General features: G+C 50.0%; 1 protein-coding gene across 1 annotated transcript; it reads left to right on the top strand.

Annotated features, from left to right (window-relative positions):
* Nucleotides 1–1,029: 1,029 nt before the first annotated feature.
* Nucleotides 1,030–13,504, top strand: HHATL (hedgehog acyltransferase like; the record flags this gene model as incomplete). Its single annotated transcript, XM_080611463.1, has 11 exons — nt 1,030–1,135; nt 1,699–1,766; nt 2,096–2,209; nt 2,897–3,091; nt 3,819–4,028; nt 8,520–8,691; nt 9,342–9,486; nt 9,862–9,897; nt 10,314–10,515; nt 11,944–12,085; nt 13,383–13,504. 11 exons carry the CDS (start codon nt 1,030–1,032, stop codon nt 13,502–13,504), a joined length of 1,512 nt encoding a protein of 503 aa, XP_080467589.1.
* Nucleotides 13,505–14,936: the final 1,432 nt, after the last annotated feature.

The raw sequence follows: 14,936 nt of genomic DNA, 5'->3' as shown, positions 1-14,936 counted from the left end.
TGGGGAGGATGGGGTTACTGCTAAAGACCGCCCCAAAGCTCTTAAAAAACTCAGTGATCGAAAGAAAATAAATTAAAAAAAAAAATAACAATAATTAACGAAAAAAAAAAAAAAAAAAAAATCGTTTAAATAAGCATCCTCAGCACAAGCTCCGCGAGGCAGATGCAAAAGCAGAAGGTGACCGGGTCGCCTTTTACTGCTGCTTCTAAGCAGAATTCCACCCCTTTCTCCCCCCAAAACGCACCGCGCTGCAGTGGGGTGGGGGGAGATGTCACGGATGGGGGCCAGTGCCCCAGGCACTGTATTCCGCAGCAGTCGGAGCTCTGCGAGCTCGGGTCGGGCTGAGAAGCACGTTAATTACTTGAGGTTAATTAGCGCCGGGGAAGTAATTAGCCCTGGCTAATTGCGGGGATGGGTGCCGCAGAGCGGTTGATGGGGGTGCGAGGTTGGTGGCTGGAAGCAGTTTGGGCCCGGGGGGCTCCTAAAGGCCCCAAGAGCCTGGGGCTGGGCAGAACACCAGCTAAAAGGTGAGCAGCAGCGCGGGGTAAAGGAGCAGGGGCATCTCATCATGTTCTTTCCAGCTGGAGTGTCCTTATGCTCTATCCTGGATCTCCTCTAAAGGCGCGGTTAGGAATTAGGGGGGGACGCCAGAAATGTGCTGGAGGACCCTCATCCTGGGTGCGTGGCATCCTGGAGCATCTCTGAACATTGGGATGGATGCGCTTTGCTGGGGGGAGCCTTTTATCAGGATCACCTAGCTGAGCTGTTCCCACATCCTGGCTCTTGGGTGGATTTTGCAGCAGCACTCAGCAGCAACCGCTATCCCTGCACCGAGCCTTCAGCCCCAGGTACTACCATCTTCCTTCAGCTACCACTCTTCAAGGAAGCCCCTCAAAGCAGAGCTGCTAAGGACCAGCAGCAATTCTTGGTGTTTGAGGGGTAGGAGGGCAGGTGGAGCTCTCACCCCTGGTTTTCTTCCCTTTCCTAGGTCTGGATCCCCTGCATCAGCTGGGGCAGTAACCTGCTGCCATGGGGGTTAAAGCGATGCTTCCCAACTACGAACTGGGCTTTTATGCTCTCACTGTGACGTGTGCTGTGGTGTACAGTAGTAGTGAGATCTTCCAAGCATCCAGAGGTAATGGCTCCCCATTGCATCCCCCCTGAGGGGGGCCTGGGAGGGAGGATGGGTGTACAGTGGCTGCTTTTACAGCTATTAATACCAGCAGCAGATCCCTGGCTTTAGTCTGGGCAGAGAACAGCTTGGGAATCCTTCGCAAGGTTCAGAAAGGACTTTTGCCTTTTTGCCTGCTTTCCCCCCTTGTCCCCATTTCCATGGCTCAGGGCTAGAGGCTGTGGCACTTCATAGCTCTCCAGCCAGTGCCCAGAGCAGGCAGTCACCCTGCCTGTAAAAGGCTGGTTCACAAGTCTTTTGTGTGGAAGCCCAAAAGAACCTGAAGATTTCACGGATTAGATGGGAGTCCCTGGGATCTGCACTGCAAAAACGCTTTGCTGCGAAGTCTTGCAGAAACAGTTGAGGAGCCCGACTCCTATGGTTCTCCATGAGAGTTAGGCACTTTTGGGATGCAGTGTTTGAGCCCTGATGGCTCATCGTCACGGTGAGGAAGGCTCCTTGCCTTGCTGAAACCCAGGCCCCACTTCCCAGAGCTTTCTCTCCCCATAACTCTGATTCTTTTGCAGACAGCATGAACAGAAAGGCCTTTCGGGATGGCATAAAACCGGGCTGGCACTACTTCGGCAGGAAGATGGTAAGAGGAAGATGGACTCAGTCTTTGGTAGCTACAGCTGACATGGTCAGTGCTGAGTGCTGCAGAAGCAGAGCTGGTTGTTCTGATGCTGACATGCTTTGTCAGGAATATATCAGCCCTGCAGCACCATGGATGCTGTCCTTTGTATCCACCAAGATGAGGCACTTCACATCTCCTGGGGGTTTATGACCAAGCTAAAGTGCTTGGGAGCCCTTGGGTGGAAAATGGGAAGAACAGGCTTTGAAAGTTGTGTGGTTTCCCTTCCAGCTGGGTGTTGGGGCAGGGGTGCAAGGGCTGGGGACAGTAAGGTACTGGTCCTGCTCCCACAGGATGTGGCCGATTTCGAGTGGGTGATGTGGTTCACCTCATTCAGGAACGTCATCCTCTTTGCCCTCTCAGGACATGTCCTCTTTGGAAAGATCTGCTCCATGACGGTGCCACAGGTGAGCCAAGGATGTGGTGGGATGGATTTGAAAGCACCAGGGTGACCTGGAAACTGTGGAGAGGATTCGAGGGATGTTCTGTGATGTTCTAGTATAGGGAGAGAAGAGTTGGGTTTTCACCAAACTGACCATGGGTTAGGACTGCTCTTGTGAGATCCCCCCTGACACACACAGTCCTGTGTCCGGCTCTGAGCCCCTAGCATAAGAAGGACATGGAGCTGTTGGAGTGAGCCCAGAAGAGGACACGAAGATGCTGCAGGGATTGGAGCACCTCTGCTATGGAGACAGGCTGAGAGAGCTGGGCTTGTTCAGCCTGGAGAAGAGAAGGCTCCAGGGAGACCTTACAGTAGCTTCCAGTGCCTAAAGGGGACAACAAGAAAGCTGGAGAGGGGCTTTTGATAAAGGCGGATAGGGACAGGACAAGGCGGAATGGCTTTAAACTGACAGAGGGGAGATGGAGATGGGAAATGAGGAAGAAGCTCTTCCCTGTGAGGGTGGTGAGGCCCTGGCACAGGTTGCCCAGAGAAGCTGTGGCTGCCCCATCCCTGGCAGTGTTCAAGGCCAGGTTGGACGGGGCTTGGAGCAACCTGGTCTAGTGGAAGGTGTCCCTGCCCGTGGCAGGGGGTTGGAACTGGAGGAGCTTTAAGGTTCCTTCCAACCCAAACCATTCTGTGATTCTTCTTTCAGCACCGGGCTGTGGTGTACATGCTGTACGGGTTCTTGGCCGTGCTGAGCAGTATGGGCCCTGTCTACCTGATGATCATCCTCTCCCACTGCCTTGTCCTGTACTCCGTTGCACTGGCCAAGCAGAAGTGGCTCTGCTACGCAGCTGGGCTCTGCTGTCTTGCTTCCTTCAAGATGGAGCCGTTTAGCTCGTGGCAGGTAGGTGCTGTCTTGGGCCATCTGTCTGCCTCATGTCCAGCCCACTTGGGTCTGTCTCATTGGGTTTGTTTCCAAGGCGGGCTCCTGGGGCACCCCCAAACATGGCCACTTCTCATGGTACATCAGAGCTCCACCTGAGTCCTTGCTGCTCAGTCAGGAGCTTGTCAGCCATGCCAGATGTGTTTCCGCTCTGTGCTTGAGCTTCCCCATCTGTAACACAGTGCTGGGATGGGTCCATGCCTGTCTCTTAGACCTCTGCTCAGTTAAGATGATCTCTTACTGGTGGGTGGAGAGGAGCCCAGGAAGGATCTCGTAAAGCTATTCAGTTCCTTGGAAGGACAGTGCCATCCCTCCCTGCCAGCTGCTTAGCTCCTGAAATACGTGTGTGTCCCTGCATCAGGCTTGTGCTGGCTTTTCTTCACTCCCTGGGGAGGGTTATGCCCCTGTGACAGGGTAAATGCTCCCACCCCAGAATAAAGCCTCTGTGACCCACAGCTGCTTGGTAAAGACATGGCCAAGAGGATCTCCTCCAGGATGCAGGAACCAGCTGGGAAATCAAGCCCTAGTTTTCTCTTTCCAAGAGCAAGGCTCACTAGCTCCTGGGACAATTGGGTCAGAGCATAATCAGAGGCTTTATGTGGTGTCCCAGGAATGACAACCTCCACAAAGGGAGGGCACACAGAAGTGACACCATGTTCCTGGTGGTAACTCTTAATTTCTCATCCAGAGCGGGTTTGTAACGGGAGCTTTTGATCTTCAAGATGTTCTTTTCTATGGAGGAAGTGGGTTCACCATCATGCGCTGCATGAGCTTTGCACTTGAGAGCGCTGAGAAGAAAGAGGGCATCTACTCCATATTTGATCTCCTCAAGTACAACTTCTACCTCCCATTCTTCTTCTTTGGGCCTGTCATGACGTTTGACCAGTTCCTTGCCCAGGTGAGTCCTCCTCAATAAGCCTTTCCCTGCATTGGTTTGCTTGGGTTTAATGCCTACAAAACCCCACTTTTTGCCACAGTGAAGGTGCAAACGGGCGTAGAGTTTCTCATGGTCACCTACAGCCTGTGGCCATAGTCTCGGCTGCACAATGATGCTGTGATTTTTGCGGGTAGGGACATAAACTGATAGGGTTTTAACCTTCCCTTTTGGGACATTGCCACTGATCAGTTCAGAAGGGAAGGCATTGCTGTGGTGAAAGCATCATGCTGGGGTGAGGAGGGGAAGGCTCAGATCATGTCCTTGTTCTCTGGGCACGCGCACTGCTTGGTGCCTCAGTTTCCAAGTGCTGCCACACCAGCTGCCCCACTGTACTGTGCTGTGCTGGGAGGCCATGGTGAGAGCCAGACATGTGGTGCCCATCTGCAGGGCCTCTGCATGCTGATGGCTGGAACAGCAAGGGCAGTCTTATGCTTCCATCCAGCTGGCTTGCCCGAGAAGTGACCACCCTGCACTCCTGGGGATGGTCTCTGTGTCTTCAGATGAAGTTATTTCTCTAGAAATAAATAAGATTGCAAATAGAAATAAATGAAGAAGCAACCAGGGGCTTCCTCTGATCTCCATGAAATACTCTGGTGCCCCAAGTCTTTGCCTGTATCACACAAAACCAGGGGAGCTTTGTGAAGAGCAGACTCCAAACAGTACCAGAAAACATGAGCCTGGGCTGGGACCAGTCGACCTCTGGAGCTGTTTCACAGCCAAAGATCATGAAAAGCAGCAGTGCTCTGTCCCTCCTCTCTTTTTCCATCTCAACATCCTTTTACACCAATGATCAACCTTGGCCATCAAAGCAGACTGGTACTGCTTGCTGAGGAAAGGACCTCGTGGTCAGCAATGGTGCTGGGAACAACTGCCACCACCCCTCTGTTTCCTTTCAAATAAGAACAGCTACATTGAGGTTTTGGACCCAAATTGACCTTTGATTGCAAGAGCATTCTGGAAGAACATTTGTGAATTCAGAAGAAATAATAGCCCAAAGCCTCTCTGGTGAGGAGGAGACTGAAGACCCACCTAGCTCAGCACCTTCTCCCTAGTGCTGGGCTGGTACTGGTTGCCTAAGAAAGGGTCTGCACTGGTCTTGTTTCTTCCAGTGAGCAGGGTGAGCCCTCATCTGAGTCCTGCTCCTTGCTGCTGCATCACCTGGGGAGTGAATAACCTTGTGCTGCATATTGGAAGGAATAGGATCCATTGGGTCTTATAGGATCTATTTGAAAGGACTTTTAGAGAATTTGACCCTGAAGATCTTAAGATCATCTCTGGTGTGCCCCATATGCAATGCTTGTGCTGCACTGAGTCAGCAGCCATCAGACCATTCTCAGCAGACAAGCACCAGGGATGGCCAGGCTGCTGGTGGGGTCTTTTCCATCCTAAGGCTTTACTTTTCTAGGTGCCCTCCTCACCCCATGTTCCTCTTCTTTCCCCCTTTGTCATCAGCCTTTTCTATGAAATGAGCAGTGCTGGCTTCTCCTAACACTGCAGTCAGGTGTCTGTAAATCAGGTCATTAAACTGTCATGTCTCCAGTATATGAACTCCACCGTTCCTACAAGGCTTGATCTGGAAGGGGTGTTATTTACAGCATCATAGAATGGCTTGGGATGGAAGTGACCTTAAAGATCATGTAGTTCCAACGCCCTACTCTTTCCGCAGCCCCAGACCAGGATATCTACGGATACTTAATGAGCAACTCCCCTCTATGCTGCTTAGAACACTTACCCCAAAGGCACAAGAAGTCCCAGCACCTTTTCCATGCCCAGGCCACGGGTCCTGTCTTGGCCTGGCCACTACTGCCATCTCCTGGCTAAATGCTCCCCTGCTCTGCAAGAGCTGCCGCTCATCGCAGAGGTGAATTCCATACTGCACAGCAGGAATAATTGGAACAGGCAGATGGAATCCCTTCCCCAGCGTGGGGTGTGAGGCCCGGTTAGGAAACACATCTGTATATTTGGCTCCTACTGGTGCTACATCATGGCGGAGCCCTTGCACCTCTGTGTGTGATGGGACCTCACCTATTCCGGGGATTGGTCAACCCCATGTAAGCTGAAAAACATCTTCCTTACCAGGATCAAGGGAACAAATTCACTTCTGTAGGGCTGGAAGTGTGAGGAACCCAGCCCTGACCACAAGGGAATGATACCACCACACTCAGACATAAGGGTGAGAGGAAATGGCCTCAAGCTGCACCAGGGGAGGTTTAGATTAGATATTAGGAAATATTTCTTCACTGAAAGGGATGTCAAGCAGTGGAACGGGCTGCCCAGGGAAGTGCTTGAGCCACCATTCCTGAGGTACACAAATAAATACAAACAAATAATAAATAATACAAATAAATTTTGAAGAGACCTGTAGATGTGGTGCTTGGGGACATGGTTTAGGGGTGGACTTGGCAGTGCTGGACTTGGTGATCTTAAAGGTCTTCTCCAAATGTTCTTCTCTAAATGTTTCTATGAAAGGGGTCTCTGTGTCCTCCCACACACTCTTCCAGCTCAGGGTCCAGTGGCCTCTTTGCACCCTTGAAGAACTTGGCATATAACAGACATGAAAGAAAGGTTGGGCAAAAGAAGAGATTCAGAGCAGCCCTGCGGAGAAGGACTTGGGGGTGTTGGTCGATGAGAAAATGAACATGAGCCGGCTTCAGTGTGTGCTCGCAGCCCAGAAAGCCAACCATATCCTGGGCTGCATCAAAAGGAGAGTGACCAGCAGGTCAAATGAGGTGATCCTGCCCCTCTGCTCTCGTGAAACCTCCCTTGGAGTATTGTGTGCAGTTCTGGTGTCCTCAACATAAAAAGGACATGGAACTGTTGGAACAAGTCCAGAGGAGGCCACGAGGATGATCAGGGGCTGGAGCACCTCCTCCTGTATGAAGAGAGGCTGAGAAAGTTGGGGCTGTTCAGCCTGGAGAAAGGAAGACTGTATGGAGACCTCATAGCAGCCTTCCAGTATCTGAAGGGGGCCTACACGGATGCTGGGGAGGGACTCTTCATCAGGGACTGTAGTGACAGGACAAGGGGTAACGGGTTCAAACTTACACAGGGGAAGTTTAGATTGGATATAAGGAAGAAATTCTTTACTGAGAGGGTGGTGAGGCACTGGAATGGGTTGCCCAGGGAGGTTGTGAATGCTCCATCCTTGGCGGTGTTCAAGGCCAGGTTGGATGAGGCCTTGGGTGGCATGGTTTAGTGTGGGGTGTCCCTGCCCATGGCAGGGGGGTTGGAACTAGATGATCTCAAGGTCCTTTCCAACCTTAACTATTCTATGATTCTATGATTCTAAATCTGGCAAAGGCTTTAATGCGCAGAAATCATCTGGATTTGATGACGGGGCTGGTGCAGCAGCCTGTGGATTATGCTGGGGGAGCTCCCACCTCTCGCAGGGAATAAAGGGAAAGTAATAAACATAAGAGGATTTTGAATACAGCAGCAATTTTTACGGCGATGCGGGGAAGTGAGGACATCAATCTGTCCAGTGTAATCCTGAAAGCTTGCTTGGATGGTGATTATGTTACAACAGCCAGAGACATGACAGCTCTGGGAGGCAAAGCCCGGCCCCCTGTTTGTACAAGACACAGCAGAGATGAAATCCCCATGGATTAGGTTCTAACTTATTCAGGATGGCCTCTCAAGCAGCTCCCCTCTCATTTCCAGCAAGTGTCTGCAGCAGAAGTTCTAGAGACCATCAGTCATTCTCCTCCTCCCAAATGATCCTGGCCAAAAAATATACACCTGGCCCTGACAGACCTAAAAGTGTGATTCCTGTCCTGTTCCCAACCTTTCCTGGGCAAGGCACTGTTTACAAGAGCTTGTAGTGATAGGACAAGGAGGGATGGATTTAAACTGACAGAAGGGAGATTTAGATTGGATATTAGGAAAAAATTCTTCACTATTCTTATATTAGAAAGAAGTTCTTCCCTGTGAGGGTGGTGAGGCCCTGGCACAGGTTGCCCAGAGAAACTGAGGCTGCCCCATCCCTGGCAGTGTTCAAGGCCAGGTTAGACAGGGCTTGGGGCAACCTGGTCTAGTGGAAGGTGTCCCTGCCCATGGCAGGGGGTTGGAACTGGATGAGCTTTAAAGTCCCTTCCACCCAAACCATTCTATGATTCCATGTCCTTCCCTCAATCTGTGGCATTCTGTAGATGTGATGGGTATGGGCATTTGCCCCCCTTTAGTGACCTGTGCATGACGCCCCCTTGAGCAAACTTGACTTTCTGAACATGTCCCTGCAGAACAAGCGTAAACCCCAGCTCCCTGGTTGGTATGGTTTTCACCCCAACTGGGGTTCCTTAGGTACAGCCAGACCTGTCACTGTGGTGTCACACCATGTGCCTGCTCTGCTGTAAATCCCAACAATGGGAACAGCCTTTGCTAGAAGGGTATCTCATCTCAATCAATCTGCCTGTATCTCATCTCAGCCCTTTACCGGTTTGCCATCCTGGACAGGTGAGCAACCGAGAGCTAAGACGCAAAGACGACGAGATGAGGAATATCCGGGTCCATGCCCTCATCCACGCTGGGGCCATCATTGCTGTGGACATCTTCTTCCACTTCTTCTACATCCTCACTCTCCCTTCTGACCTGAAGTTCATGAACCGCCTCTCGGACTGGTCCTTGGGTGAGTGGCTATGCTTGGACACATTTACTCATGTACTTAGCTTCAGGGCAGTGGTGATTCTGATCTCCAGCCGTCCTTACTGAGAGGCTTTGGCAATGCCTATGCTGGACAGGTTTGACAAAAGCCCCTCTTCTTCCTGTTGATAATGCACAGAGCTGGGGTCAGGCAGTGTCGCGGAAAGGAGATGGTATTGGTCTGATATTCTCACAAGGTCCCAATGTAAATCGTTTAGCTGTGGGTTTAAGAGGCTGAGCACCAAGCCTTTCCCATTGCATTTGTTCTGGGCTGGGAGTTCAGCACCTCTGAAAAATCAACCGCATGCTGTTGTTGTAAGGGGCACATCTAGTATCTCAGATGCCTTCTCAGGTGGCCACCTATTATAGGTGTTTGTGAGGCACTGAAATAGCCCCTGTGTGTAGGTTGTACAGAGAGCAGCTCAGGAGGGTTGTAGCTGCTGTCTTCAGCCTCTTAATGGAGGGTTGTACAGAAGGTGGACTCTTCTTGGAGGGTGGCAGGGAAGAAGCAGGACACAGCAAGCAAAGTGCAGCAACAGGAATTAGAAATCTTTAGTGTTTGTTCCCACAGGGTTTGTCTTCCAGTGTCAGGCTCCTCCCCAAGACAGTCTCGTTTGACTCCTATTTTTGCTCCAGCTGGCCTGGCCTACTCCAATTTGGTGTATGACTGGGTGAAAGCTGCCGTCATGTTTGGGGTGATCAACACCATTGCCAGACTGGACCATTTGGACCCACCCCAGCCTCCAAAATGCATCACCATGCTCTATGTCTTTGCAGAAACGTGAGTACCCCACATGCATCTCATGAAGAGAGATGGCATGTTTGACCTGAATGAAACATGCATGGAGGGGAGGACACCTGGGCTGGGATTTTGAGGATCTGGCTTGTGAGGTGGAGACTATCTACATTGAATACTGAGCCTATACCCTAGACCTGGCCATAGACCAGGGAAATATTCTTGGGCTGGAAGCAATAGATAAGAAGAGAGGTTATCACCACATAAACAGCACGACCTGTTCAGGAAGAAGCATGGGGAATTGTTATGAACAAGTACCTTGCCAGGGGATTGTGTACCTTCTTTGGCTGACTGCTGTGTGAAAAGGTGTAGTTCATTACACTGTGTGTTTTAACATACTTTTTATCATCTACATTTTAGGCATTTTGACAGAGGGATTAATGACTGGCTATGCAAGTAAGTGTTGACCATCCTTAGTCTGGTTCAGAGTCTTCTCTTTCCTCGCATAGCAATGAAGCATTAAATGCTGTTCGTCCCAATGCTGAGGTGTCTTCTCTTGTGAATGAATCCCACTATGGCATGAAGTCATATTTGGTCTGTTTATCCCTTAGACCCTTTAATTAATCACTACAAAGAGCCACAGCCCGCTACCAAAGTTAAGAATAAGACAGTCCAGTCCAGAGATCCCTTTAAGTCTGGTGGGTTTAGCATTCCCTCAAGGGAGGAAGAGTTAGGTTTATATTCCACCAAGAGGAAAAGGGAATTGAGCCCAGGTCTCCCATATCCTGGGTCTCCCATATCATGGTATCCAAGGATGGCCTGAGCTGTATCACTGGCTACAGGGAGCACTAACCACTTTCCTTGGCCATTAGGTACGTGTATGATCACATTGGAGAGAACCATGACAACATCATTAAGGAGCTTGTGGCCTCTGTCGCTACCTTCGCAGTCACCACCTTGTGGCTAGGACCGTGTGAGATCGTTTACATCTGGTCTGTCTTCAACTGCTTTGGCCTCAACTTCGAGCTTTGGGTGCAGAAGTTCTTCCAGCAGGCACCCTTTGCCAAACTGGAGGTGAGGAGCTGGGCTGCAAGTGGATGGGGAAAAGTCAATGGGTCTGGGACCAAACTCTAGAGCTGGAAAACATCCATGACTGTAGGGAGATATAACTTTGCCGTACAAGTTAGATCCGTTTTCAGCTGAGACTGAAGAGCAACATCACTGATGAAGCTATGCAGCTCCATGTCCAGGCCTCCTGTGTGGAGACCTGAAGCTTTTTCCTGTGGCCTTTAGCATCCTTACAATCAGCTGTTTAACTGGCCGAGGGGAACACAGTCCTGGTGCTCTGTATCCCTTCATTTTATGCACTGCGTCACCCACCCAGAACAAATTCCCAGCTGCCCATACGACATTTAGGCTGGGTGTGGAGTTTTCAGAGGGAAAATGGAGGTCCGAGAGAACCAGAAGTGCAACCCCAACAAGTCTCAGCGTACCACAGATGTACACACAATCTGAGGTCTGTCCCTGGTGAAGTATTTATACATTTCCATTTAAAAATAACTTGTTCTTGTTCTGCAATACATCTTGATATCCTGAGTGGCTTTGATGTTTTGATCTGATTTCTGATAAAAGCAAACTTTTAGGTAGTAGATTGAATCATTTTCCAGCCACTCCAAAACTTAGTCCCCTGCCTCTGGGACCAAGGTACCTCGGGGATATGTTGGAAATAAAACTTAGGAAACTCCATCCTGGAAACAATTATGTTGCTTATTTGTTTTGCCCAGCCTAAAGTCTGGAGGTCCTAAACCAGCTCAGTAAAGACCTCTTTGAACAAAAACTTTGGAGAGGAGTCCTCCTGTTTGCTCCCCTCGCTGAACTTCTAATCAGATTATAGCACTCACAGGCAGTGAAATCTCCTTCCCTGTGGCACCGCAATTCTCAGCACTAAGTGGCCTGGGGATTCATTGTGCTCTTTGAAGACTGCTATAAACCGCTTCCCTGCCCCACTCACAGCAGCTGCTCCCGAGGATTATATGTCAGTGACAATTTCACTCTGCTGCTGTAACTGGGTTTTCAGCTTGTTGGGGTTTTTTTAAGTCCTAAGAAACAATTTCTAATGGGAGCAGGGAGTGATATGCACATAGGGCTAATAATAACTCTGGTGTAAAAGAGCATCCATCTGCCTTGAGGAATGGCTTACCCCAGGCAACAGATGAAGAAAGCAGTACTCAACCTTTACCATTAACATGAAACCATGTATAACATCTTGCCCCTACCCAAGGGACCTTGAAACACCAGTCGAGAGTCCCAATATGAGCCCAGCAGCAGAGCACAAGTTTTACCTTTTCTGCACGTTTCGTCATCCCAACGACACTAAAGGCTGCTCTAATTTCTGCCTACCCCTCTGAGATCCCAGCTGGAGTTTGGCAGGAGTTGGACCAGTGCTTCCGTTATCCTTACAACCCCATTTTTCCTCGCTGTCTGTTCCTGTTCCTTCCACAGGCCAAAATGTCAGCGGCCATGTCTCGGCGGATTAGGGCAGTTTTTGCGGCTGTGAATTTCTGGGCCATCATCCTCTTCAACATCCTAGCCCTCAACAGCCTGGAGTTTGCACTGCTGGTGACCAAGAGACTCCTACAGACAGGTAAGTTGCTACCAGCCTTCCCCACTGAGGGACCCTCGTCTTGATGGGGGGATTCTGGTAGGGGGCTGAGGACTGGGACTTCCGAGTCCTTTTGGATACAAAGTGGCCTGGCCATTGGGTTGTTGTGTGGCTGCTCCCAGTGTGCCTCCTTCTTATGGAAAAGGTGCAGGCAGTGGTTTGTTAGCTCCCACCCTTCTCATGTGAGCTTTCTGGGGCACAAGCTGCTTTTCAGGTGTGCTTGTACAGCTCCTAGCACAGCCTGACGCTGTGATTTAGACTCCTTACAGCAATGCAAAGGTGAAATTCACCCCACCAACGTGAGCTGAGTCCCTGGTAATTAAATGGTCTCCTTACTGGAGAAAGTGATTTACTTGTCCTGCCTCACCTCCTTTTTCTTTAGCAGTTACTCCTGCGTCAACCTGAAGCTGACAGGTACAAATCCTTATGTTGCAGTACATTATAAATGTATAGCAAATATGTACATTTCTAATCAGTGGATGGTGGCACCATTTTGAAGTCTTATTGAGCACCCCAGGGTATAAATAGCCATCAGGAGCCCATGTCCTCCAGCCCTCTCTGGGATCGGGCTGGCATAGGAAACAGATAATGTGACACTCTGGGCTCAGTGTGCCAGAAGTGCCTGCCCGCTGAGCTAGCTGGCTTTTGCTGGTTGCATTATTCATTTCAGAGGTCCTGTTTTAGCAGGTACAAAGCCTGTGTCTCCTCTCTGCTGTGGATACCAGATTTGTGATTACAAATGCCATCAGATCCTTCATGAGTAAAGGGAAGAGCTCCCAGCTCTCAGTCACTTACGTAGGTAACAAAAACATGTGTTTTCCTAGGTGTACATTGTGTCCCCACTGGGTAAAGAACAAGGCTGAGGTTGATCTTCAGCATCAGTGGGGCCTAAAACTTCTAGAAGGTCACAGTGCTGAACAACGATGGACATGGGCAGATTGAATAGGCAGAAAGTCAACCAAGACTAAACCTGGGGAGCATAAGGAGTTTTGGGAGTAAGACAGCTCTCAAAGGCACTCCAAGCATATTCCCACATTAGCTGCAGTCCATGATGCTTTGGTGGGGTCAGGCACAGCTTCATCTAAACTCTGATCCTGGGGTTTTGTCTCTTCTCTCGGTGAAGCTGTAGGGTTGGATCCACAATTGAAAATGTCATTAGCCATCATGAACTTGTAGGACCTCCTAAACCCACCTGAGATGCAGCACTGTTGGATAGAAGAGCTGGCCTTGTTAGGCAAGCAGCCACACCAAGATGACCGTGTCTCCCTACGTCTTCTAGGTTTCCCTGTCAGCACCTTGTCCATCTGGTTCATCACATACTGTGGAGTGCAGCTGATCAAAGAGCATGAGCGCGTCCTGGCCATCAAGGAGGAGAAGAGTGACAAAGCAAAGGTGGAGTAGAGGGAAGCATCAGCAGGCTTGTCCCAAAGCCTCGTCCCCCTTCCAGCCACCGCTGCCAGGCCAGCCACTGGCTGAAGCTCTCCAAGCACTCCTGACAATCGAACTGCTGTATCTTACCCATGTAGAAGTCACCTGGAAAGCGCAGGTCACTCCCTTGCTGCAGGAAAGACTTTCTATGAGACAGAGTGGGCATTTTGCAGACTCCTCATGTGTGACAGACTGCTGAGGTAGGCTCCCAGGACATTTCCTTGATGCTAGAAAGAGCCGTCTCCATCATTTTTCTGACCCTCTGACGTTCAGGATTAGAGATTTCACCCCCTTCTTCCAGGGAGTCCACCAGCATTCAGCTCTCCCCCAGGATCTGCAGCCCACATCTCCCAGAGGAGACTCTCTGAGCTCACAACTGGAGGTTTTACGGTGGTCCAGACACACAGCTATGAGAAAGAGATTAGCTGGTGCTGAGCCTGCTGTAAGCAGACCACCTCCAGCTCACTTCTAGCCCAAGAATCCCATGTTTCCTTCACTACAACAAGTGGTCAGCATCCACTGTCAAGTGCTCAGCACTTATGGTTGTGCACTAAGGATTGTGAAATGGCTCAGCACAATCTATACCTGCCAAGTAGCTAGAAATATATAGTACAGTCTTTATAGCAAAGGGTAGGAAGACCAGGATGTCTTTAATACCAGTTGAAGGGTATTATCTCCCCACCACTGACAGCAGTGTGGAATGAGCTGTTATAACCTCTGCAAAACAGGTGTCCTCGGTACTAAATGTCTTGAAAAAAAGTGATTTAGTGTTACATCAGGCATAGTTAAGGAGAGTGCAGGAGCCACACTTGCTTCACAGCCGTCATGCATCACATACAAGTCGCCTGGGGACCTGCTGAAGAAACACAATACATGGCTCACAGCTGCTTGGTCCCCAGACCCCAGCTCAGACCCAAAGGGCTCTCCACTGCTGGGTCTCAGGCTGATGTGGCCACCATGACCATCTGCTATGATATGTGTCCTGGGACTCAAACCAAATCCCACTTGCACTTTTCAAATGCCATGGACAAAGGGTTAAGCTCATATTCCTGTCCATGGCTGAAGATGCTGTAGCCAACTCTTGCTCATCTCCAGCCATGCATCCCTCAACTGACTTTGGTGCACACAGCCTAAGCCCATGACTGCATGGCTGAATGAGCACACACGCTTATATATAACCAAAGCAGAAAGACCCTGACTGAAGGGCAGTGATCTGGGGTTGGGTGGCAGAAGGAAAGACTATAATAGCTTCCTTGGAGAAGCAGACTTCAGACGCTGCATAGGGAATGTATTGAATAAATGTACATGTGTGAAACATGGTGCCTTGGAGGAAAGGTGAAAAATAGCTCTGGCTCTCTTGCACTTTAGAGTAACTTCCAGTGGCCTTATGTCTGAGTTATGTTGA

Source organism: Psittacula echo (genome assembly GCF_963264785.1).
Source record: "Psittacula echo genome assembly, chromosome: 2".
Lineage (NCBI taxonomy): Eukaryota > Metazoa > Chordata > Aves > Psittaciformes > Psittacidae > Psittacula > Psittacula echo.
The sequence above is the reverse complement of the archived record's forward strand: the minus strand, read 5'-3'. Positions and strand labels throughout refer to the sequence as shown.